The 27,235-nt window shown below is 38.2% G+C and overlaps 1 protein-coding gene across 2 annotated transcripts; it reads left to right on the top strand.

Moving 5' to 3' along the window:
* Positions 1-506: 506 nt before the first annotated feature.
* BRMS1L (BRMS1 like transcriptional repressor) lies at positions 507-25,389 on the top strand. 2 transcript variants are annotated; one of them, XM_082058511.1, is made up of 10 exons: positions 507-707; positions 7,853-7,943; positions 10,456-10,583; positions 13,888-13,967; positions 16,905-17,001; positions 17,428-17,511; positions 19,707-19,771; positions 21,287-21,326; positions 22,149-22,275; positions 23,789-25,389. In XM_082058511.1, the coding sequence occupies exons 1-10, from the start codon at positions 572-574 to the stop codon at positions 23,910-23,912; spliced, it is 972 nt and encodes a 323-aa protein (XP_081914637.1). In that variant the 5' UTR covers positions 507-571; the 3' UTR covers positions 23,913-25,389. The 2 variants fall into 2 exon arrangements, with proteins under 2 accessions (XP_081914637.1, XP_081914638.1); XM_082058512.1 differs by lacking the exons at positions 19,707-19,771; positions 21,287-21,326; positions 22,149-22,275; positions 23,789-25,389 and adding an exon at positions 19,198-19,633 and having other exon boundaries at positions 17,428-17,543.
* Positions 25,390-27,235: the final 1,846 nt, after the last annotated feature.

Below are 27,235 nucleotides of genomic sequence, written 5' to 3'. Positions count from 1 at the left end.
TGGAGCCCACGGGGAGGCGGTGAGCCACACGGGACACCTTGCCACGATGCAAAAGTCCTGGGCAGCAGTGTGGTTGGGGGGTCACCAGGCGGGCGGCGCGGGCAGACAGGAGGCCCCGCGTCCTCCCTGCGCTGCTCCGTCGGGGAACGGCAACGGTCGAACCCCCGGTCCCGCAGGCCTGCTCCGTCGCCTGGGCCACCTGCAGGTGCGAAGCGCTCCTAGCTCTGCCTGACCTCCATAGAGCCTCTCAGCGACAAGCAATTCTGGGAGCGCCCCAGGACGGGGCAGCGGGCGCGGGAAACCCTCGCCGCCCGCCTGCCGCCTCGCAAGTGCCCGCGGCCGCGGAGCCGCGCCCCCTCCTGCCCCCGCCCCGCTCCCGGCGGACGACAACTCCCAGAATGCCCTGCGCGCCGGCGAACGTCGGCCGCTGGCGGGGCTCGGCCAATGGGAGGGCGCGGAGCACGCCGGGTGGAGCAGGCTGCGCAGGCGGGGAGGGGCGGGGCGCAGGGGCCGGCGGCAGCGGCGGAGCGGCGGCGGGAAGGGCTGTCCCAGGGCAGCAGCAACAGGGACGATGCCGGTCCATTCCCGGGAGAAGAAGGAGAACAACCACGATGAGATGGAGGTGGACTACGGGGAGAATGAGGGCAGCAGCTCGGAGGAGGAGGAGACCGAGAGCTCGTCCGTGTCCGAGGAGGGGGACAGCTCAGGTAGCGCCGCCGCCCGCGGAGCAGCGCTTCTGAGGGGGAGCCGCGGCGGTTCCCTCAGAGCCCGGCGCGCAGCCCCGGGGGAGACATTGGCCCTGCTGCCCTCGGCTCCGGTGGCTGCCGGTGCCCACCCCCGCCGTGACCCCGCCCCCCCGCCGCTCCGGCCCGGCCTAGGCTTGGCGGCTCCTCTGCGGGCCCCCGGCCGGGGGGAGGGACGTGGTGGGGCGCATGGGCACGGTAGCTCCGCTTCGCCCTGAGCCGCCGGCTCCGGAACCGGCTGGCGCCCGGGCTTGGAGGGCCGGGCCTCTCTCCCTGTGCGTGCTGTGGGTTGTGCCCTGCTCGGCTTGAGCGCAGGGCTTGCGGGGAGGGGGTGCTCGCTCAGGTCGCGCCTAAAAGCTTGACTGTACATATATACATACGTCTGCAGGTATCCACACAAAATGCAGGCATACGTGTGTACATATATATACGTATATATTCCCTCGTATGCAAAATCGTGAATTTCAATTGGATGTTTTGAGGCCTGTCTTTGAGGGGGCATTGGAAGCCCTGTCAGTACCATTGGTCTCTTTTGCAAAGCATTTCAACCTCAGCTCTCTTGAAGGTCCCAACCTTTTTCTATAGCTTCCTCTGGACTGTAGATTTGAATTATGTTAGTAGGTGAAATCCAGCTTTTTCTGTGCTCAGTTTCCACTGCATTAGAAGGAGGTTATTATCTGTTTAAACTTCTCTTGTTATTACAAAGAGTAAGTTATAAAATGGTCACTTACTAGGAATGTACTCATCATCAGATGCATACATTGCTACTCTGGAATCATTGGGGCTCTATGAATAAGTTCCATAAGCAGGATCTTTGTGGCTAGAAGGGCTAACTGAAAAACAGTAGTTGTGTTCAGTGCTAACTGTGGTCCTGATGTGGTTTTCTGGCAGCTTAAGTGATTTAGAGTGGTCTGCTGGGATGCTGTCCCATTCTTTTACTAGCACATTGAGTTGTGGCATGAGTGCCAGGCCTGGCACAGTGGAAGGAGTGGGACGCCATGAACGAGGCAAAGTAGGCAGCTGTGAAGTTACATTTTTACATATGTTGGCTTGTGATTGATTTATTTGTGTGTTAAAGTCCTCAATGTACAGTTAATTTTTCATTTTTGGTGTTAAAAGATTTGGGTGATGTCGAATATTAAATCCTATGGCTTTTATATTCACACTGACTGCAGTTCAGCAAAAGCCCTCCCATTGTGGTTCCATGTGCACTCAAGGATCTTGCCCTTGCTTGGGCTGTGCATGGCCTAGCAAGGTGTTGGAGCTTCACAGGTGTGGTACAGAAACAGCCAAGATAACCCTGCAGAAGAAGACTCTGCTGGTGCTGCGAAAATGTATCAGCCATGCTGGGAGTCTAGTCATTCTCTTATACCTTGATCTAAGTTATTATAATACTCTGCAGTTGAGTCGAGTAGAGGCCTTGGTTAATCCACAAATCCAAGTAATCTACCCTTGGTTTGTACAGAGCTTCTTGTGTTATTGTGGTGGGTTTTTTTGATTGTTTGGGTTTTCCCCCTACTTCCATATCTCCCCATGCCTTTGAGCTGGCAAGTTTTGCTGGTTGAACCACATTTTACAAGTTAGTCTGCTGGTCTGTGGCTGCTGCTCACCTGGATTGGATTGCTGGCTGCCACTGTCCTGCCTCTCATCTTTACCCACCCTTCCTGGTACGCTGTGCTTTCCTATCCCCTTTTTTTGCACTGTCTTCAATGCTTGTTGGACCTTTGTATTCTAAGCTGACAGAAAAAAGAACCTATTAAAAAGGTAGCTATTGAAAATGTCTCTGGAGAGTCTGATATATAAATGGGAGGCACTGGGGACTGTGTAAAACAGTGGTTAAATAGACTGCAGCTCAACAGCAGCAGAAGTCTTAAATTGCAATTTTGTGAGAATGTATAAATGCCTGCAACTTAAATCAGTTAACTGGACACCTACACATTTTTGTGAATTTGGGACTAATGATTTGCATGGCTTTAGACAAAAGCTCTTTGCGAGCTGGGAGTTCTTTACTTCTGAACTGCTCCCTTATATGATGGAGGATCTTGCTTGTCTTGTCTAATGCAATGCTACACAGGAGATCTCTTCAGTCAGTGAACTGTGGACCATATACAGGTATGGGCTTGAAAGAGTCAGCAAAATGATTATAAACATAGTGATTATATTTGTGTCTGTATTAGCAACTGATTTGGCAAAATGAGAATAGAGAATAAGTGGTTCTGAGTAGATAGTGCTGAGGCCCCTACATCTTCAAAGTAGTTAGGGTTTCTTTGGGACTATGTAACCTGAACTGAATAGGTTTGGTTGGAAGCTGCCTGAAGGACAAATCATTGTTTCAAACCCTTGTGTTCCCCATAGATGTTGGAACACATTTGAAAGGGACCTAGAGCAAAGCTTTAGGTTTAACTTGATAGGAAAAGAACTTGGGCCATGTTTGCCAAAACTGCTGCAAGTTGACCTGGACTGAAACTTGAATGTGTGCACAGCTTTTTATAAACAGTTGGGCTGTTATAGGTGGAGAGTTTAGTGATACAATTATAGATCCACTGAGGAACGCTGATTGGTCTTTCCTTAACCCTGTTCTCTCAAAGCGATTCCACTGGAAAACAAAGCCAGAAAAATGTGCTTAAACTGCCTTGGGTTGTTCTGATGAAACCTAAACTAGGCAGCATCCATGTGTGCTTCTGGTTACGTTGGAAAAAAGGTGAACTTGAGTGGGGGTACCAGGGCAAGCAGCTAGAGGTAATAATGTTTTAAATTGGAAAAGCATATCTGATTATGTCCTTGTTTGCACAGCAACCTACTCTGTTCCTTTCAGATGTGACTTACAAAAGCATGATTCAATTTTTTTATTATCAGAATTGTACATGGACTAAAAAGTGAATACTGTCTTTTGGATAAGAAATTCAGGGAGACAGCTTTTCAAGAAGTTTTGATATATGAAGTTTGTTACGGTCTCCCTGTTTTCCTTGGAAAGATGTAAAGGAGGAGTATACAGGCTTGTTGGGCAGCACAGGGTTATGAAGGTCTAGGAGCAGCACTGCAGCAATAACCACTACTTAGCCCATCTTAGCCTTCCAGTTTGTATTGTAGCTAGATATCATCTAGGAATGCCCTTTCTTAGTCTCTTACTCTAGCTAATCTGTATGTCTAAAAAAAAAAGTCGTTTCCTCTGTGAAAAAGGGATCTTGGTGTAATAGATATAAACTTTTTCCCTCCTCCAACTCCCCAACTCTGATGAAGAGAGAGTTGTCTCTGTTAGTTCCAGCTTTGAGAAGTTTGCTATTTTTCAAAACTTGCCTTTGCTCCTGTTTGTAGTTGTGCTAACTGATATTTTTAAAGCAAAATTTGAATTTTACATGTCCTCAAAGACACTTTAGTTGATTTTTATTGAAGGCAAATCATTCTGTTGTCTTGCCCTTGTCTCATTTCTTCAGGGCTTCTGGGGGGATGGAAGGAGGAATTGTGTTTTAAGTGAATGTAGTCTGTGAATGTTTCTTAAGAAGAGTAAAACAATACCAGAAGCTCTCCAGATAATTTCTACTGCGTTCTACAGAGAGATGCTTTTAAGGGAGCACTTAAAAAGCAATGGTTACAGGAAATTACATGCTTGTCTCAGTGTCTTGACAAATATGAACGTACTCCATGGAAGCATATTGCTCTTACAGAGGTAAAATGATTAGCACTGCAAGAAATAAGTCTTAATTAAAATTAGTAATAATAAGAAAAAAAAATGTCGAAGGAAAGGGTTTTTTTTGTTGTTGTGAAATTTGTCGTTTGCTTTACTTGCATTCAGCCTTTTTTTTTTTTTTTTTCCCCAGCAGATGCCTAAGAATACAGAAGGTGCAGTTAGAAGTATAACTTGCTCTTGAGAGCTGGCACTATTTCTCTCTTGTTCCTTTTGGCACTGTGTATTTAGTAGAGAGGTTTTTATTGACCAGGATATATAATAGCATGTTCGGGATGAATAAAAAAGCCACAAGCTATGCTCACCATCCCAGATGAGAATTTGGCCATTTTTTAATAGCACTTTATATAGGCTACAACTTATTAAAAAAAGCTATTTTAGGTGCTGTTACATTTTAAGTACCATGGGATTTTTTGTCTTTAAACCAGGCTGCTCTAGTTACTGAGTTGGACTACTTGAATATAGTAGGAAAAGAATGACCGTGATTTTGAAAGTGTCTAAATACTTTGTGCAGCATGAAACTTTATCGGAAATCTGAAGTGTTGAGACAGGATGGGCCTGTTAGCAAGTGTTTTAATATAAAAAGAGGAATCTTCCACCTCCAATGATGTAATTTTTCAACTGAAAAGTGACGAGATTTGAAACTAAAACACTTCCATTTTTCAGCACTGCATATTCTCCAATCTGTATGTTGTTTAAGGCCACGGGGAAGAAGTTCCATAACCGGGGAAGTACAGATACATCTGGACTCCACAAGTCTTCATCATTTTATGAATCTTACTGGAGGCAGAATAATACGAAACAATTGAAGAGTGACTTAGCATCTGAATTGCTATTCAGCATGAATGATAGGGAGAACATAGACTTCCAGGGAGAAAGTCAAAGACTTTTGAGTGTATGCATAGCTGAGGGGAGACTGGAGAGAGTGATGTGTTATTTCAGTATCTACATGAGAGTCAGCTGGGCTCTCAGATACCAACGCATCATAGTCTACTTGCAAAGCAAGTTTAAAATGGAAGTCACCTTCCCCTCCAGCAGTGGGTGTTGCATGGATCCTCACCCAGGGTTACAGTTCTAATGTATTTTATTTTATTTTATTTCTAGTCCCTAAACATACACAAACAATAAAATCCATGTTATTTTAAGGAAAAGCTTCTGAGTGAGTTCCTTACTAAAACATACTTAGCACCAAAAGCAAAGCTGAACACATCTGAAACACCTATTTGAGTTTGAGAATGAAGAGGAAGAACTGTCAGAATCCCAGTGCTTTTTCCTGTCTGGCATCACAGGGAGGTGCCTTCAACTTTTAAAGAAGCTTGATTTTTGTAGCATGGAAAAGCTTTAGACAACTCTTTGAGTAATATGAGTGCCACATTCCTTAAATCTGGTCAAGTTAAAAGTTGCCCAATCAGTTTTGGCTCGAGTATTACATTGGACAGCCAAATAAAACTTCCCTCTTTAGTCGGATTTTCAGTCTTTTTCTGGGATTCAGGATATGGCTTATTTTGAGAACAATATTTTAAAATAAAATAGTCTCTCTTAACAGCCTGATGCTCTGTTCCCCAACCCTTCACAGTGTGCTAAGCATTCAACTGATTTAAGTTCTACCTTTAAATGTTCTCAAACTGCTTTCAAATACTTTAGGTTATATCATGTTTTAAAACTTTGTTCACACCATCTTTTCTTTGCTCATACTAACTGTAATGTGACAAACTGCAGTAGGTCTTTGACTGGGACTTGTGTGTATCATTGTCATACAGATTAATGCCGCTCCACTGCCTGCTGGTTTTCCTATCCAGAGAGAGAGGGCAAGTGTAGTTTTTAGACTTAAAAGCTTGTGGTGATGTGCAGAAAACTACGTACATTGAGAGGTCTGTCTGAGTGGAAGATGTGAGTTCATCAAATCTTCCGAAGTAGCTATGCTGCCCCTGAAGCTACTTCTTTCACCTTGTCACCTTTGCAAATTGTGGTACTCTTTTGCAAAATAATAAGGATGAGACTTGTGCACTGCTTCCTGCAGTTGGTATAGGAGACAGCATAAAGCAGTTGAATGTCTCTGTTGGAAAAATGTGAATGAGGAAGAAACAAAAGGCTCAGAGTTGTTCATGGCCTAGGAGAACGAGCCTAGACTGTCTCTGCTTGGTTCCAGACCCTCCTTTGCCTTTCTGCAAGAGTTAGAATATTTTGTAGCCAAGTAACTACTCAGATGGGTACAGCCTCCTTAAGACAGCCCTTTCTCTTGAACACGTGCCTGCTTGTGCTGGTTCAGCCCCAGTTGACTGCGTGGCCATCCCTTCTTCTGCATGTCTTCTCCTACTGGGTGGTAACTGGTCAGTTCCACCGTAACTGTAGAGAGCTAATTCCTGGAACTGCTGCTGCTGTAAAGCCATTTTAGGACACCTCTGTCTTCTGAATATGACTTGACAAAACCTCTTTATTTTCTTTTTTTTGTTGGTTTTTTTTTTTTTTTTTCTTTTGGGAAGGATGGGAAAGAATCAAGAATTTTGTAGCTTAGTTTTTCTGTTTCCTACCCTAAGAGGAGGCAGTGGAGTTAACAACTGATGTTTAGTGACATCGAGTGTCTCAATGGCAAGTGGCAAAATTTTTGGCCAGCAAGTGGGTATTTATTATAAATTAAGAAATAAATCAGGAATATAAATTAAAACAAAAACTGTGGAAAGTTCATTACTCGTGCTGCATTAAACTATATAAAATCAAGTTTCTACAAAATTCTAGACTTTGCATGTTGAGAAGTGTTTCAGTAGAAATAGTCATTTTAAGTGGTCATTAAGATGAACTACAGATATTTCTACATTAATATTTCAGATTCAAAGAACTCTTCCAATAGAACAGGATGAAACCTGTTCTCAAAACCAAGTGTTACTTTTTTTTTTCTTTTAAATGGATATTAATAAAACAAAACCTTGAATTATATATGACAAATATAACATTGAAGAGTGATTGCTTTCCAGGGGTTGCTCTGGAGACATGTGCATTTTCAATGGTAGTTAATAACTCTTCATGCTTAATGGTGCCTTTCCTCTGCTGTGATAGACAATGTTTAGTTTTTCTGTTTTACATATTTGTAAGTACACTTTGTATTATCAGTCATGAAATTTAACCTCTTGAAGTCTTACAGTGATTTTTTTTTCCTGTTTTGAGGAAGAGAAATTACTGTTTATGGGGTTTCTTCTAGAATTAGATCTAAATTTCTTTGTAGTATATATGGCAATTGATTTATCTTATTCTGCTATAATATATATAAAATATAATATATATTATAATATATATAATATATATTATAGTGGATATTCTATTCATGGCTAAAATTTTGCCTTGCTTCAAATTAATTAGAAACAAAATATCCAGTTTATTTGGTTGTACATTGCATTGTTCAAAATAAATTACCTTTTTTTATTCTTAGAAATGGATGATGAGGACTGTGAAAGAAGAAGAATGGAGTGTTTAGATGAAATGTCCAATCTTGAAAAACAATTTACAGACCTTAAAGATCAGTAAGTATTTTAATGTTTTATGTGCTTCATTTGAAGATCCATTTCATGAGAACATTTTGTGCAGCTGGTTTTTCTTGTCTTTCATATAGCTGAATGCTGCTTTTGGAGGAGAATATGGATTGGGAATTTTGAAATTATTTGCAGGCAGTTGTTCCAGAATACTTTTATTTATCTCTTGATTTATTAATTTTCTGGTTTTGAAGTGTTATTGATATGAAGGGCTGTTGTGGGTCTGTTGCATCAAAATTCTTAGCAGAATCAAGCAATTGTGGTTTTAGGGAAACTTGTGGTTTTTTTTTTTTATTTACTCAGGATCCTTCTCATGCACTCAAGCACTGTCTTTGCTAAGTAAGAAATCAAGGTTTTAATGCAGGATATCACAGCAGCTTTTATAGTTGTTACCAATGAAAGTTTCTTGTGGTTACTGCAAACCAGATACCAATACTAAAAAAATATGAAAATACTGCTAGCTGTCTGTAGTTGCCATAAATCTACATCAGTAGTAGAGACCTAGTAAGTAGAAGAGACAAAATTAATAGCCACAGTTATTCAAAAGTGAATCTCATTTGCATTAGAGCCGGTCTTTTGTATGTGTTTTAAGTTTGACTTTTTTCACATGTGCCCAGACAAGCTAGATGATTGAAAATCTATTCAGTTGTTGTTACGTTCCAGATGCATGTTTACATTGTGAAGTAGTTCTTTCTGCTAGAAAACTGAGACATCTGACTTGCTTCGTGTACCAGGATAATGTGAATTCTGTCTAATAGGGTCCAGAAAGAATGGCCCAACGAGCAATTTCTTGCTGCAGTGCCTGGAGAAAACTGTTTGCCTTGGTCTTCTTTGTCCTGGGCATGGAGCAAGCTGGGAAATGGAGCCAACTGATGAGCATTGGAGCCAGTTGGTACTGACTGCGTTGGTGGTTGGAAAACTGGCAGCTTTTGAGTTCAGTCCTACTCATCTTTCTGTTGACTAGCTGGGATGATGACTGAAAACAGTTCATGGCAACAAATCTTTAAGGAGTGGATGTGAAGGAATCCCTAACATTCTGTGATTCTGTGGAAGGTGGTCTTGGGAGGAATGAAACAAGTCATTCAGGGGGTTTAGGGAGGTGGTAAGGCTGTGGAGGAAGGTGGTGTTGAGTAGACTTTTTTTGAGAGAGATTTGGGTCATTGTAGGGACTGGAAGAACTGCGAAGGTGGGAATAGTGGGAAACGAGCAATAGAATGATGGAAAAAGGATTATAGAGAGGAGCAGCTGTGAGTAGGGAGGTGGTAAAATTTGGAAAGAAGAAGAAGATTCCTAAAGAATGAGATGTTTAGTCACTGGATAAGCAGTTTTAGTTCATCAGCTGCTGCATGGTACCAAGTGCTTGCAGTACCCAGTCCGTAACTGCTGCTCTGATGTAGCTTGGTGCTGTGTGATCAGATCTTTCGGACCCACCTGTTCATGTGTGCTTTACACCTGTGCTTATGTTTCAGCTAAATAATTCTGTTGTAGCTCTTATGTTAAGCACTATGTGCATAGCATGCTCATTGAAGATTTAGCCCAGCAAATTGTTTTTTGACCAGCTGCAGGCCATGTCAGTTGACTACAGGACAGATTGAGTGTATCGTACTCTTACAGTTCACAGGTAAGAAGGAGGAGGTGTTCACTGACTGTTGCTTGGTTAGGTACCTGTGCCTGAACTATGGACTTGTAATTAAGATAAAATTATGAACCGGCACTATATTTAAGTTATCCGTTACAAAGAGTGGAGCTTTATCGTGATTGAAATGCTTGTCATTGATTTTACATTAAATGTTTCAAAAGGCAAGCAGATTTCTTCACCTTGTCTGCCAGTTAATATTAGCTTTTACAGAAGGAATGAATTTTAGATAAAATGAAAAGATTTTAAATACATTTCCTTTTGGCAGGAATGGAAGATATCAATTACAAATTATCCCACGATATTTGTGATAGTATGCAGTGTGTGAATGCTCACAGGGGATGAAATGAGGGTTGCTTCAATAAGAGCCTGCCTATCTTTTTCCTTGGTTTATGATATGGTGGGAGCAGATATATGAACGTGAAAGTGAATGTGTGTTCCTGTCCACAAAATGTCTATCTTTCTCTGCCATGATATAAGCCATATTATTCTTATGTATTGTAGCACCCTTTCCTGCCATATTCCATATTGATTCACCACTTACTCCGTCTTAATCCTATTAACAGCTGTGTGATTTTTTTTTTCTTTCTTCCTTAGATATGGAGATACATGTAATTTTATCTTTACTTTCCACACTTCTGATTGTCTGCATGTTTTTTCCAGAAAGGCTTAATAGACAGGAGGAATATTGTTCAAAAATAAAATATGTATTGGAAAATTCAAATGGTAACAAATCTTAACTTTGCTTTAGTGGATGTTCCATGGCATTAACACAGAGATGCAGAAATAGTTCTTTTGAAAATATTTCTTCTAACTTGTGTTTGCTTTTAAATAAAAGACTTTTTTTTTAATTTCTGTTATTTTAAGACTTTACAAAGAAAGATTGAGCCAGGTGGATGCAAAACTACAAGAGGTCATAGCTGGAAAAGCACCTGAATATTTAGAACCATTGGCAGCTTTACAAGAGAATATGCAAATCCGCACCAAGGTGGCAGGTAGGCACGTAAAATGAGTATTGCTGTTTCAACAGTATAAAATTGCTATGTGTTTTGTGGGTGTTTTTTTTTTTTTCTTTCCCCTTAGAATTGTTAAAGGAGCATGTTTTAAAGTTAGAAATACTGTGGCATGGTTTTAAATGTAAAATATTTTTCAAGTCAAAATGAATAGCTTGTTTACCTCTTTGTACAGGTTGCCTGATACATCACACTAAAATATTAATATGCCTTTTAAATGTTTCATTTAATGGCTGCCTGTCTTTGTGTAGTAAGCACAAAATTACTGAATTAAAATCATGGTTTTTATTAGTCAGAAGATTTGGGATCAAGTCTGTGCAGTGGTCACTGTTGAAATGAAGAAATATATAGGTGCTATCTCTTGAAGTGTCTGCCAGATCATCTTAGATGGTCATGTTTTTCCTGCTCTTCTAGTCTATATATTTTCTACTCCTCTGCTCCCATCCTCCTGTTCCATATGGGGAAGGAGGAAAACTCTTGTCCTTCGCAGCTTTTATCTAAGCTGCTTTTTAATTATTAAAACTAATGGTCAGATAGACTTGTATGCTCACAGAAGCAGCAGACAAGAACTTTTATCTTCTTCTGTGATGCAACCGTGTAGTCATATGGAATGTGGTAGTATTATAGGAAGACAATGTTCTGTATTTCCCTTTTGTAGATTCTTTTTGTGTTACGGCTTGACTTCTGTAGGAGTAATTCAGCTGTCAAGGTGTTACCTAACACAGGCTGTCAGAGCGCCAAAAGGCAGACAGTTGTGATCTCTTCAGCCAGAGAAGCTATGTCAATGTCTTTAACAAATTCAGCAGAAGCATGGTGCCAGCAACCTGGAAAATGGTTTTCATAAAACTAGCGCTAACTTTCAGTGCTACTCAGTATGTCTTCGTTGGTACTTTGGAGTTCTGGCTATGAAGAGAATTTGAAATCTTTTGGTCTGTTGCATTTTTCTTCCTCCTAGTCTTCTCCATGACACTTTTCCTCAGCTTGTGAGCCAGAATTTTCTGGGTTTTCAGATCTTAACCCAAATTTACTTGGCTAGTCCAAAATAGTCCACTTGGGCTTCACAGGTGAACCTGCAGAAGGTTTGATATGAAAGCAACCTTAATCCGGGTTTTTGATTTTCAGTTCTAAATGTAGCTGTCTGTCAGTACTTTCATGTAGGTGGGCATGGATAGTCAGAATATTACCAGTTCTGCTGATTTGTCTTCATCAGCACTGGAGATCTATGTTTCAGTGTAGAAAGAGCCCAGGGTAAAAAATACAAGTTTCCTTGAAGTCGAGACTAGAAATCAGGATTGTGGTTGTGTTGGGTTTTTTTGGTTGTTGTGGTTTGGGTTTTTTTTGTTTGTTTGTGGTTTTTTTTTTTTCCCCTCAACTGAAGGAGAATGATAAAATTGTTAGAAAGAAAACAAGAAACTGCAGAACAAGCTCATTTGCTCTGTTTGAGAGCCTTGACAGAAGTGGGTAGTAGCAGGACTTGAGCTCCAGCAGGTAGCCCCTAAGGAGCCACTTTACCTGAGAGGGAAGGGGTGAGGAAAAAACAAACAAAAATCAAAACCCAAACAAACAACAACAAAAGCTGAACTATGTTTAGCCAAACTATGGATATAATTGCATGTGCGTTAGAAAAGAAACTTGTCTTTTGATTCTTTCTAAGGCACTGACCACTATAGCACTATTCACACAAAACGTGGATCTTGACTTTTTCAGCAAGTCAGGAATACAATTGTTTCTTCTAGAAGTATTCATACCTAAAATGCTTATTTCAGGCAAATAAGCTGTGATTGGTTGACCTAGATATGCCAGTCATCCATAAATATTCAAACAAAACCCAAACCAACAAAAACCCAACGTAACATAGTGATATAAGAAAAGAACATTTTGAATTCTAGATCAAAAGTTACTTCAGAGAGGAAAGATGATTGACATAATACTTTGCCGTTTGCTTTTCAGACGAATTGGTGGTAACGGTGTTGTTCCTCTTGTACTGTATGAATTCATAGTCAACTGCATTCTAAGGGAAGTTGTTTTGGGCAGTTCTTCAGTTACTAGAGAACCACCAGTGTGTGTGCAAACTTAAATCCTCTAGATGGTAATCTGGAACAATTTTTTTGTGTTGAATGCATTTAATATATTAAATCAAGTTCAATCTATGCTTGCCAAATAGTACATTTCAGAGAGCTTTCAGCTTTAGTAGACACATTTTCAGAAATGTAGAAGAAATGCTTCTAATACTCAGAAGCACTATCCTTTGTATCGCAAAGTGACTAGAACTAAGAATGAAATGGTCTTGTTAATTGGTGTGATTCATTAAGGTCAAAATAAATAACCACTCACCCCAACGAGTAGGTGAGGTTCTCTCAGTCCCAGGAAGTCTCCTTAGATGGTGTCCCACTCTAAGGGGAGGGCTCCAGTTCACAGACTCACTCCTCTGAGAAGACCGCTCCAAGTGGGTCTTCAGCAGGGACCCTGTTTCATAGCGTGGTCAGATCTGGCCGTGGTCATTCCGACGTGGTCCAGAAGCTTCGCAGCTTCTCTGGGCACCTCCTTTGTTAAGGACCCTGTCAGTCGACTGAGGGTCCCACCCCTCCTGCCCCACCAGCCAGGTGAAGGTGAAGTCACCCTGCCCTAGGGTAGGGGAGGATGTGACTTGTCAGCACCTTGGGTGTGTACTGGGGACAGTCACAGTAGGGCACAAAAGCTGCTAAAGAGCTATCAACTGCCTCATTGAAGGCTCAGGATCTCAGGGGTTTGTGCAACTGCCACAGTCATGCATTATAAAGTAAGCCTTATTCCAAATATTAATTTGTGAAAGCTTGTGCTTTCATTCAGTTTTCTAGCTATTTAACTCCTTCAAACGTTATTTAAAACTAATTAGAAAATAGAAGAAGCTGTTTTGTACTTCATGTATTTGAAGACTGAGGATATCTAGGGTAGTTTGATCAGAAGTAGGAAACAGACCTATTTTGTAAACTTAGTGTGACAACTGGTATAATTTTTTGACCGATAGGGGAAAAAAGTGAAAATAGCATTTATTTTTCTTCAGATATTCAAAGAATTAAGGGATTACTTGTTCTTTGTGGGTTTGTTGTGTGGGTTGTTTTTGTTTGTTTTTGTGTTTGTTTTTGTTTACTTTGTAAAGTTGCCAGCCGCTGCAAGTACCTAATATAATATATTTGTATTTTCCAGTATGTTTGTATTTTGGGACTTGCAGGCAATCTTAAAAGAGAATTCTGAAATCAGGTATTACCTAAAGAAAGTAATATTGCTGTAATTTGTCTGATTACAGGTATCTACAGAGAGCTTTGTCTGGAATCTGTGAAGAACAAGTATGAATGTGAAATTCAAGCCTCTCGACAGCACTGTGAGGTTGTGCCAGCTATTTTACATTGATAACTAATCTCATCTATCTTTACCGTGTGTCATGCTTTCCAAGTTCAGTGCATATATTTTTTTATTGCTGTTATTTTTCTCTTTTAATGCAGTTTTCTTGTGATATTTAAGCCCATGTAAGAGGTTGTTCAAAGCATATAAACTTAGCTTTATATTAGTTTGGCTTTGCATATAGCTAGTGTTTCTTTTTTTCCGTTCTCAGGTTCTTATTAATAGATTCCCACATGATTTTTTACCTTTGTTATAAAAAGATTACCAAGAACAGTAACTAAAATATATGCTATAAATGTAGCAAAAAGCACCTTACATTTTAATAATAACATTAACAACAATAATAATGTCTTTTTTAAAATGTCTTGGACAGCTGTTGATAAGAGTTGTGATTTCAAAAGCAGTTACAGGAAAAATACCTTTCTCTCCTTGAACGTAAACATTCCTGTTTAAGCATCTAAATGATGGCTAGTGTAGTACAAATACTCAAGTACCTGTGTGTTTGGTGCTGTAACAACTGCTTAGATCCTGAGGTTTACATTATAGTCTTCCTCAGCCACCCGCTACAGTTGCTTAAGTGTGTTTTAGCTTCTGAGTGGTTCACTGTATTCCTGAAGTCCATGGCTCCTACAATAAAGCAAGAATGTGCACAAGTACTTTTAGAAAAATGTCCCATTTTCTTGATGCCTTGAGAAAGAACAGGGTGTAATGAGGGACTACTCATTATTGACTGTGTTCGCTTCCTGTGATCCCAAGGTTGGACAGAATCCGTGATTGAATGATTTGCGTTGGCTATCTATTATTCCTCTTTAAGGTGGTCCTTTTCCTTTGTTTTGCAGTTATGTTTTTTTGTGAAATCTTCAGGATTCAAATATTCACCATCAAATAAGAGTCTCTTGGGGGTAAAACTCTTTAAAGTCAGCGATTCTGCTTGTAGAATTGCTGTTCCACTGGAATATCACCATTCAGCAAGAATGCCTCTGATGCCTGTAACAGCTTTTCATGCTTCATTTGTCACCAAGTGCTTGCAGCAAAATAGATGTCTAAACACAAACACTATTTCCTTTTAAAAAGGAATTTTTAAATGGTCTCAGAACGCATAACACTCATTTGGTGTTTCAGTAACGTAAGAGGCTTCTCCTTTTTCAGCTTTATTGGAAGTTTTTTTATATAATTAGGGATTAAAAAAATATATGAAAGGAGGTCTTCGGAATTCAAATAATTTGTAACTTAAAGGTAATGGTAAACATGACAGTTGGTAGAAGAGGGTTCTTTGTTTTTGTGTATTCCTCAACTGTTTCGCCTCACTCCAGCATACTAGCTTGAAGGTTGGTAAAGGTAAGTTTCTGTTAGTCTGCTGTGCTGGGGCCAGGAGCAGTTGGGGTGCAGACAGGCTCTTGGGACTGCAGCCTCTAGCAGAAACGTGGTAGCAAATAGCTGGACATGGTGACTTGCGCTGCTTAAGCTGTTTTTTTAAGTAAGTCCAAGCCCTCCATTTTCCACAGTTGTTAGAGGATTTTCAGTGAAAAATAACTTTAGGCTTCCTACTGCATGTTGTAGGACATGTGCAAGCTTATGAAAGAACAGTAAACTTATTTCCTTGAGGCTTGGAATACAGTTTAATTCCAAGTTACTAGTTTAGAGAGTTTAGTGTTTCTTAATACTGCCTTTACAAGGGCAACTGATCTGTATAGATACCGTGTGATTTTTGGTGTCAGTCCTATGTGGTGGACTGTAGTTGACAGCAGTTTACTACAAAGTTGATTTTCTTGTTCTGAAACACTTAAAAGATGGAAGAGAGTGTAGACTGAACAAAACATTGCAGAAAGTTCACATCAGAGTGTATTTTTGTTTGTTTTTCTGTATGAAAGGTACTAATGATATATCTAACATTGAATGTGTTATGTTCATCTCTTAATATTCAGACAAGAAATTGCCTTTTAAAAGGAGGAACTAGATATCTTTTCTAAAGCAGTGTTTTAAGTGTTTCTTACAGCTTTAAGGTAGACAATTTTGCTTTCACTACTACCTAGGTTATTTTATGTGCTCCATAAATTCTTTTTTCTGTGGGAAGGTATTTTTCAGATCTACGAAAACAGACAGTTATAAATACTGTGGTAATAGATGATAATTCTTTATAAATGACTGCAGGTTAATAAATATTGGAGGCAACTTAATAAAACCTTTCCATGAAAACACAGAATCATGGAATCATAGTATCATTTTGATTGGAAGAAACTCTCAAGATCATGGAGTCCAACTGTTATCCTAACACTGGTACTAAACCATGTCCCTAAGAACCTCATCTAAACATCTTTTAAACACCTCCAGGGATGGTGACTCAACCACTTTGCTGGGCAGCCTGTTCCAATGCCTGACAACCCTTTCTGTAAAGAATTTTTTCCTAATATCCAATCTAAGCCTCTACTGGAGCAATCTGAGGCCATTTCCTCTCATCCTGTCACTTGCTATTTGGGAGAAGAGACCAACACTCTCCATGCTACAGCCTCCTTTCAGATTAGCTTTTCTGATTTGTAATGAAAGAGGGCATGGAGGTCACTACTTTACAGTTATTCATTGTGAATAAATCTTTGCTATCCAAAAGGAAAATACTGTGTTTGTATCAAAATACAAACAGTTATTCTGGAGATCTAGCTGCATGCATTCCTATACTTAGTCATTCTTGGTACTGATATTTGAGAACTATACTTACACTTACGCCAAGTGGGTGTGCTGTCTTTAAGAAGGATCTCATGCTAAGCAAGTGGATAGAGAGAAATGTCATATGCTTTATGGCTTCTAAAAATTTTCACCTAAAGCTACTCTTTATCTTCCTTCTGCTGAGGCTTTAAGTTCCTGTCAGATGCATTTAGATGATATAATTTAGTCATGCAAAATGTGTAATTTCTTACTTTTTTTTAGAGTGAAAAGCTTTTATTGTACGATACTGTACAGAGTGAACTAGAAGAGAAGATTAGAAGACTTGAAGAAGACAGACATAGCATTGACATTACCTCAGGTGCATGGAAATTCAAAGTTGTTAGCATGATTTTTGGGGTTTTTTTTTGATGTTGCCTTTTTTTTTTTTTTTAAACAAACAACCAAACAACCAAACTTCTAGTAGCTCCTGATGAGTTAGTTGACTGTACACAGTACGTCTGGTGACTTTTGGATTATCCAGTAGAATGCCATTCAGCTGTAGACTTTGGGTGGGGGAGTGAGTTTAAGCCTAAACCAAACTTTGGTCTAATAATTGTCAGCATCTCTTGTGTATTTTGAGAGTATTTATCTATGACTATATAATATAACACTTAAATTCTGTTCAGAAACAGGATCTCACTAGAATATGGGTTATTTTTTGGTTTTTGGAAAATGTTTTCTGCTGTAAAAAGAGCAAAACATAACTGTTTCTGATTCATAGCATATTCTTATTATATCTTTTCAGAATTATGGAATGATGAGCTACAGTCTAGGAAGAAAAGGAAGGATCCATTTAGTCCAGATAAGAAGAAACCTGTTGTTGTATCAGATATCCTTTTACAGAAATCACTGTTCTTTCTGGTACTACTATTTTATAGCTATTATAACTATTTTATTACATATGTCATTAATAACAGGTTGAAGGGATAATATGTTCTCAAAATTTAGTTTTGCAGGGCAGATGTTACTCTAACTCTAGTTAGAGAAACCATGTTGACACATCTCATTATGAAAACTGAAATTAAAATTCTCTTATCTAATTACTAGTTTCATATAGATAATATTTCTGTAAGTTGATTTTTCTGACTCTTCAAAAAATAGACCTACAAGGCAAAGCAGAAAAAAGTTAGGCATTATGTTTGCAAAGTATTACTTGACTTGTATAACTGATGGTGTCATCTTTCTCCAGAGAAAGGAGGAGATGCCCTTGCAGACTGAATGTTCTTTCTGCTCCTACCCCCAGCCCAATATTTTCCTAGGATAGAGGTGTGATGTCTTAGAATTTGTCAGAATCATAGAAATTGGTCTCTTTTAGGTAGTCTGTAAGTATTAACATTATATGGTATAAAGGCCATTTTTTATTGCTAAGCTACTGCAAAAGATCCTGCTGCTTTCACAAGGTTTTGCAACATTAGAAGGTGGGAAGGAAGAAGTTTCTGAAAAAACTGTCATCATTGGGTCAGCCTCCTTCAGCATGTTTAATTCACTGAAACACATCCCAGATGGATGATTTGTCCTAATAATGACTGTTCTTCCACTAGGGTGTGCCATAAATTGAGTTTAGTAGAGATGTTTTTAACTAGTGCTTAGAAGCCAAATGGTACTAACCAATGCAGGTACAAGTGGCTTCATTAGTTCTCAGTGACAACCGGTCATGGGACAAGGGGTAATGGGTACAAACTGGAACACAAGAGGTTCCACTTAAATTTGAGGAGAAACTTCTTCTCAGTGAGGGTAACAGAACACTGGAACAGGCTGCCCAGGGAGGTTGTGAAGTCTCCTACTCTGGAGACATTCAAGACCTGCCTGGACACCTTCCTGTGTGACCTCATCTAGGTGTTCCTGCTCCAGCAGGGGGATTGGACTAGATGATCTTTTGAGGTCCCTTCCAATCCCTAACATTCTGTGATTCTAACTCCTTTTAGCAATTTCAGTGCCAGGTTGTGTGAAAGTATATTTCCTTTAGCTCTCAGTCATCCTTGTCTTCAGGTTGTCTATAAAAATGGGATCAGATTCAGTGAGTTATGAGCTACCTTGCCATTTTGTAATACATCCCAAACAGAAAATACTAACATAGCATTAGGTCTAAAACCCCAGCAATTTCGGGCAATTCATAAGGCTGAAAATCCTTTTAGTTGTGAAGTATATTAATTTGCTCTTTTTGCTTATGATTTTGAAGTAGTTGTGAACTTGTCCGTTTGTACAGATCTGTGTAAAGCGAATATCTAGAAATTTTGCATGGCTTTTGATTTATAATTCTTGGCTATTTAGATTAAAAGAAATTTGAAAATGGCTAATGATTCTTAAAATTCAAAATGGAATATAAGTTTAAGTGCTTATATCCATTTTAGGAGATTTTGGTTTTAAACATTCATAGCACCTTTTTCTAAACTTGTTTTTTGGAGATGAAATGGGGAGAAACAAACTGAAAACTGTTGTAGTGGAATAGCTGTGCTATATGGATTTTTGTTTTGAAATTCACTTATTATTCTAATACACAATTTTTACTTCACAGTTGATACTTCAAGGAAGGGGCTTTGCTTTTCTACTTCCTGGTTTTTGGACATTTGACATTCAGAGATGTGGTGCTGTCTACACTTTTCTCTCAAAGAAGTACGATGCACAATACTGTAAAAATAATGATTTTGTTAAAGCTGGCACTGGTGTAGATGTTGATTTGCGGTGGTGTATTGAAATTGCAGTGAATTTTAATTGTAATTTGTAGTATTGCAAATAAAATGTTTTTTTGGAACTGTTAGGGATGGAATGGTTGTATCTCAATTGTTTATCTTCATGTTCAACTATAGTAGTCTGAATATCTACATACCATTAGTTATCTCTTTTAATAATTTTTAAAGTCTGTTTCTAGGTTGCATAATTCAAAGATGCATTTATTTTTGCTGAGCTTTCGCTTAACGCAGGTATTATTTGTTTGAAAGACTGCTGGAACAGAGCTATTAATATCTTTGTACAAACATTATTTTTATTATTGCTGTTTAAAAGAGTTTTCCCTAACTGTTTCACGCCCCTATATAGTTTATATGTTACAGGACCTTGATATACTTGAAGACTGGACAACAATAAGGAAGGTAAGATGAAAAGATGAATGCCACTGGCTGCGGGTTTTGTTTGGATTCTTGTTTAGTCCTTTTGCCTCTTAAAAACGTGTAAATATCTTTCTTACATGATCAAAACTCTAAATAGATTTTTATTTCTGCAGTACTCAGCTAATCATTCCAGTTCAAGCTACGTTATTGCTACTTTTTCTGGTTCTACACAAATTATGCAGAGTCCAATGAAGTGGTGGAAGAGGTTATCTCTAAAATGGGTAGTCTGTAGTTTTCCATGGTAAAGTGAGCCTAAAGCTTGCATCAAGAGGATTTGCTTTCTCATAGTCTAGCATAATTGGGTAGAAACTATGACAGGACAGTTTGATAGGATTTTGTTTTAAATTAAGATGTTTTTAACAGATATCATATGGTATGTTTTCACGTAGTAAATAATTTGCTTTATGTAGATTTCTATGTTTTGATGTCTCCTTATACCTTTTTTTATATTGTATAAAGTGAAAAGCTATGTTTTTCCCAGATTATAAGAAAATCAGGGTTTACAGGAAAATAAATTTGTTTGACCATTTGATGTATTTGAAAAACTAAACCCAACTTTTAACTGCCGAGTGCCTTTTTCAGATCTTTGTCATTTGGTTAAAGTAACTTGCTATAGTGAAATGCAATCCTTGACTTGTACCTGCAGTCAGAAAATTTCCTGTAGTACTCTGGAGCTTCCAGATTATGGAACAGCGAACTACTTATGTGAATTCAAAAACTTGGTGGGAAATGGCTTTGAGTTAGTTTCCATCCTGCTTTATACTTGTACATGCTTCCTGAACAAGAAGTAAAACGTGGTGCCTATGTGAAGACTTGTCTGACTTTTCCTGTTGCATCAGAGGAACAGACACAAAATAGCTTTGCTTCAGTCCCTTTCCGGCAGTGTAACGTGATTTTAAACAACAGCAACAAACCCAGAATCTACTGGAGATTTTGCCTTTTCTGGCAATAATAAAAAAACAAAACAACAACAAAAAAAACCAAAACAAAAAAAAACCCACAAAAAACAAAACCAAACCAAAAAAACAAAAGCAAACAAACAACCCAAAACGTTCTTAGAGGTTTTTTAAAACCTGCTTTAATATTACATGTGGCGTAGAATTCACATGAGACAAAATTTATGAGCTTCTGAGTATAACCTATAAATCAAGAGTAGCTTCTTAATTTTGTTTTTCAGAATGGGTTAATGTAGTTTTGTATTTTCTTGACAGAATTACACTACAGCAATTTTGAGGGTCTAATTTAATTTAAAACCCTCCTGAGTTATTTGTAATCAAAACTTAGTAAAGCAGGTGATTATTTTTTCGCCCTCGAAATGCTGTTTTATTTAGTTATTGAGTCACCACTGAACACACTTCTATTAGTTCCGATTGTGGTTTTTGCATGTAAAAGCAAGTATCCTGAGCTACGCTGCACAGCACTTCACAATTAAAGCTGGCAGTTAAGAAAAAAAAGACTATGCTTGCTGACTAACTTCATTTTCTTTTGTGTTTCAAGGCAATGGCTACACTGGGGCCACACAGAGTAAAACCAGAACGTAAGTAAACGTTGTCCGGTTTCGCAAGTCAGAACTTGCTGTGTGCAATGATGCAAATTGCATCTGGGCAGATCGTATTTATTTTAGTCCTGATATAGTGATGGAGGATGGAGTGAGGTAGCTGGAAGACATAGCTTTTGTCTCTCAGGTAGCTTGATTGCTGGTGATTGTGTTGACGCTCAAATTCTAGAAAATTATTAAAAAAAATTTAGACTTCTAAAAGTGTTTTACATCAATTAATATTAGCAAGGCAGGAAACAGAGCAGCTGGACCTTAGGGGTGCATTCTAGAGGATGCTCATACTCACTGCAAGCTACAGCCCTGAAAAACTAGAGGGACAGGAGTGGTAACTGATATTTGGCACTGAGGAGAGCAGCATATTAATGCTAGGTAAAAATCGAATAGTTGGAGGTAGTGAGTAAGGAGGCAAAGGGAGAAGAGGCAAGCAGGTGGTGTATTTCTTTATCAATGTATTACTACTTGCATGTTGTAGTAATGTGCTGATGAAGAGGTGTTGGGTTCTGCCATTTGCCGTCTTCTCTATATTGTATTACTCAATTTGTGAAAACTCATATCACAGATATGAAGGCTGTGGGAAAGATAGTTTCTATCTGAAAATGGAAATAAAACTTTTGATTTATCTGACTGGAAATAAAAAGTTGGTTTGCTTCCAATTTTCTTGCATTCTTGCAATTATTATTAAAAGAGGTTACTTTTGAGAATGGAAAAATGTGTATTCTGTGTAAATTACCTGATGAAAGTGCATTTAAGCATCTGAGTTCTGCCACGTCAACATTAAATTACTTTTATTGATCATTTTAGCACCTGTCAAGTTAGAAAAGCATCTACATAGTGCTAGATCTGAAGAAGGAAGACTCTATTATGATGGAGAGTGGTATGGACGTGGACAGACAATATGCATTGATAAGAAAGATGAATGTCCTACAAGGTAAAGATTACTCAGTTTATGCAGCTCTTTACATTCATGTTAAGTGATAGGATGACGGCATTGAAGAATAAGGCTTATTTAGAAATACTGCTACCTCAGTAACATTTATTAGTCCACCACGGAAGACAGACATTATCAAAGAAGATTGACTGCTGGACTTCTGAGAGAGGCTGGTAAAGGTTGGGCTTCACTGAAGCTGATGAAATGTTTATCAAGTTAGGATCTCACTAACAATTTAAGCTCTTTCCAGTTTCTGAATAGCCTTAGAGTAAGTTGTTTGTTTTTGGTTTGGGGTTTTTTTTTTTTTTTTGAGTATCTTGGGATTTTGTTGCTTTGAAAACTTGATCTGTTGGTCCACCCAAAAATACTTAATTGAAAAAACATTTTATACCATTAAAGATAGACTTTGTTTTCCGTTGATGAAAGCTCTGAAAGAAAAGAGTTGGGACTTTTTTTACGGTATGTCCTTCTCTTAACAAAGGGTCTACCTGGGAATGGTCTAAATATTCCAGTGCAAATTCGGTTGAATGTTTAAGATACCCGAATGTATTTTCTATGTATGGTTAATATTTTTAAATTCTAAAAGGTGGGTAGATTTAAAACAATATTTAAAATTAAATGTATATCTTACCTTTTACTGAATGGGGCAAATCAATCTAAGTGCAGTGTTGGTTAAAAATGCACAGCGACCCAAGAAATTTAACTTCATATAGCAGTAGTTTACTGTAAACTGGCTGTTTCTTTTATTCTGTGTGCATGATGAAAGGGAAGAGATTTTGGTGATTTTGGTGTTTGTTCTGGGCTGTAACAGAAAGGTATTTAATAAACTATATATTCTTTCTAAAATTTAAAAAATTCTGAATTAGTTTAGCAGACCATAGCAGTTATACTGGGCCAAAAGATCTTATTATCCAGTGTCTGACAAAAGCCAAACCTGATGCTTAGCAGGGCAAGCATACAGTGGAACTTTCCCACCTTTCAAGATTTCAGCAACTTTTAAGGTTGAAGACTTTCCTGGAGAGTTTTGTCATGCTCAATATGTGATAGATCTTTTTTAATCTCTGGGTTTGAGCCATTTTTTTGTCATCAAATTTACTTGAATTTTTTTTTCTTAGTGTGTATAGGGAGGGGGTTGTGTTAAGTATTTTTATTAAGGCTTACCACAAGGAGCATAAAAACAGAGTGCATGTAAGAATGATTCTGTAAATCAGGCTTTTAAACAATTAAAATGTTTGTACATGTTCAGGGTTTTCTCAGGGGAGAAGAAAATACATAGATGGCTGAAAAATTAACTACCTTCACTAAAGACACATGCAGTTACTGAAGATTTCTGTTAAAACTGTCCTTACAATGGAGCCAGTATCTGTCTGGCCCTGCATTTACAACTAATATATATTTTCATTTACTGTACAGAAATACAGCTGCAGTTCTGTGGGGTTTTTTATTAGCTGATAAGTTTTCTAAATTCTTCTTGCTTTTCTTCCCCTGACCTTTCTTCCCTCATTTTCTATAGCGCCATAATTACGACAATTAACCATGATGAAGTTTGGTTTAAAAGACCGGATGGAAGCAAGTCCAAGCTGTATATTTCTCAGCTACAGAAAGGAAAATATTCAATAAAGCATAACCACAACTGACCATTGCTAACCTGGTATGACACGAGTGGTATTACCATGCTTGATATGCCATGGGTTCGAAGTTGTATTTAATAGTGTTTTGTATTACTTGTACATTTACAGCAGTATCTGATGTGTATTTGTAGTGCTGTATGTAAACTTCATATGGATGGCCTTCAGAAACCTGAGGATGTTAAATCATATTGACAGACATTTTACCTCTAACTTGGGTCCAGTGCCTAAGATATGAAGTATGCTCTTCAAGTATAATGCCTCTGAACTCATAGTTTTAAGGAGGTGGGGGGGAAGAGACAGAGAAAAGGAAAAAAAAAAAAAAAAGGAAAAATATTTTTCCATTGGTGACCAGTTGGTGTGATAAAAATGATAACCATTATTACCAGCAACTCTCTTTGTTTTCAGTGAAGATGTCATGTTTCTCTTGTGGATGTAAATTTAGCTTGTTCAGCTGTTGCTTTTGAATAGATTGTAACACGCGTAAGCATTCTTTTATCCAAAGTGGACTGATTTATGAAAATTATTGCCCTCAACAGCTCTGCTAGTACTGACTGTGTTATATTTTGTAAGGTTTACTATATTGCTTGTAATGAGACAAAGCCAGTATTTTGAGCTACAGTTTTGAGGAGCACTTTTCTAGTTTAGGACTCTATTCTATAGTAAACAAATTGTTGGTGATTTTTTTTTTTTTTAAATCTTCCCCAGATTGTCAGCAAAATTTATGCATAAAATAGACAGTGTTGCTCCAACCTGTGTTATATGTAGCCCACAAAGAACGGGGATGGTTATGTAAATACTGTCGCATGCTCTGCTTGTTTGGTCCACAGTTGTGTGAAGTACTACGAATCTTTTTTTTCAAAAGGAAAATATTGCCCCAGAAATCATATATCTGGGAAAATTTACACTGACTTTTTCACCAAACACTATTTTCTGAATTTCTGTACCCTACTTCATCTTATTGTACACCAGAAATTATTTCATGCAGCTTAGAAATCTGAATTTTTCTTAGATCTTACTGTTCAAGCCACGGAGAAAAGTTCTAAATCCTTGATGTTACTGTGATGTGCTTGGAGCATCTAGAATGATAGATGGGATTGCTGAAGAATTATTAATGTGTTGGTCATGTGCACTTTAATCTCCACTTATGATGATTCTTCTTGGAGAAAGAAAGCATCCATTTGCTTTAAATGATCACAGAAAATAACTATTTTTATTGTAACATATAAATGTTTTATTCCTATATTAATTGTCTCTTCTAGTGCAGGGTGGTAACTACTTTCCAAATGCCAAATCAGTTTCTGCCGAGTGATGCTTTTTTACAATTGTATGACATTATTAATCAAATGTACATAAAGTATCAATTGACATTTTGGTTTTTAACAATATGAACTCTATGTATACTGTTGTTTGATAAACTTTTTGTAATAAAATATTCGTATTTTTAAACTTAGTATATAAATAAATGATTTGTGGTAGTGCACATCATTTACGTCGTTTTGATCTTTGGTTTTCTAATCTTGTTGGAATTCCTGATACACCAAATGCTAAAGGGAAATCTATTTAAGTTTTCAGAAAGCCTAGATATTTTTAGAGACCTTTGACTTGCACTTTTTTATTTTGAATTTTCAGAGTTTGTTATGTATAGATTTTGTCGGTTGGTTTTTACATTTTTTTTCTTTAATATTTTATGGAAGCACTACTCTGTGCTGTTTATAACTGAAATGTAAGCACTGTTAAGAACCTCTTAACTGTTGATGTACTTGTAATAATTTCTATTTAGGGCATGCTGAGCACCCTAAATTGCTTCGTGCTTCACCTCTTTCCTCTCCTTTATTCTGCACCTCTAGCTGTAGTTGATTATTTCTAAAGCTGTTTCTAATCTGATCTCCTTGGGTGCAGAAGTTTGCTTTGTACAACCCTGCAGTTTGGATTGACACTTGGTGAGTGTGGCTTCTTGATTCAGAATAAACATCATCTGTATTAACAGGACAAGTAATAAGCATAGCAGTGTGGGTTAGTGATCAAACAACTGGGTTCTACCTGTTTTGTTACCAGAAGTCCAAGAAACTGAGCTATGGCTTTCCTTTTTACATGTAATAACTTCTGTGTATGTGATCAGCAAGGTATGAGGTTGCTCTTTTTTTGTAATTGATTGTTTCATGCCTAGGCAAATCATATTTGGTATGTGCTATATATTTTTTTACTATCTGAACAGTTAGTGATTTGCTCACTCCATTATAAAACTTGAGGTGTTTTCAACAGATTTCAGTCCTTTGAAGTGCAGATGACGTTAGCCTGTCGTCCATCTGTTCCATCTTTTACGCTGTGACAGTAAAGCTTTTCAAGCCTCAGTAGCATTGCTTTAACCTACAAATAGGATTAAGATCTGTAAAGTGCTGAAAGGAAAGAGATGTTGGGCATACTGTTTATTCCTTGAGATATAATATGTGAAAAGGGAAGTAAATGAAGAATAACAGGCATTGTGTGACAAAGAACTTCCTGTACATGTGTAGAAAAGGCTTCTATATCAGTAGTTGTGTTTCAGAGGAGATGCAGTTTGTTTTTTGCTGATCACACAGAGCAAGCTGAGCTGTTCATCTTTCCCATAATGAAGTATCTGGTGTATTTAGTTAAAATGAAATTGATTTAACATGACAACACTTAATGCATAAGTATCATGTGGAATTTGGCTTAGGTATCTTGTAACAAGTAGCTATTAAACTTTCTGAATACACTTGGATTTTGGCACTTTGCACTGTATTTGCTTGGAAACTATTAAAATTGACTATTTATAGTCCGTGGAAGATGGTGTTTTATATTTGTAAGCCAAGACCTGCGTAACTCGCTCACCACCCCAATCAAGTGGCAAGTGAAAAGTGCTAAAATTTTCACTCCTTTTGAAAACCTGTGCTTTCACCAAGAGGTTCAGTTTGTTCTGGGTGGGATTTTGTGTTTGTGTTTGGTTTGGTTTGGTTTTTCTTTGAAGTGGAAAGAAACAAATAGGTTTTGGATTTTATGAAAAAAGAGAAGTACTAATACTGTTCCCAGTTTCCTGGAGAAATTCTTCAGTTACTACTGTAGGAAGAGCTGCTTTTTTGGCCTTTTTTTTGAGGACAAGGGCAAGAGGTAGAGAGAGAACATGTTCAATAGACCTCACATTTAAATATCTAAAATGTCCAGTGCTTTTATCTGTATCAGGTTTGTTGGAGCCTTTCACTGTTCCTTGTGTTACAATAGCTAAACAGGATGTGCTTTCTTCAGGTGCTGCATATGGCAGCCCTGTCCAGACACCCTTTACAAGTGGCCAAGTGAGCTCTGCTCTAAGGACA

Source organism: Streptopelia decaocto (assembly GCF_964273445.1).
Source record: "Streptopelia decaocto genome assembly, chromosome: 7".
Taxonomy (NCBI): domain Eukaryota; kingdom Metazoa; phylum Chordata; class Aves; order Columbiformes; family Columbidae; genus Streptopelia; species Streptopelia decaocto.
Note: the sequence above shows the minus strand (reverse complement) of the source record. Positions and strands in the feature narration are given on the sequence as shown.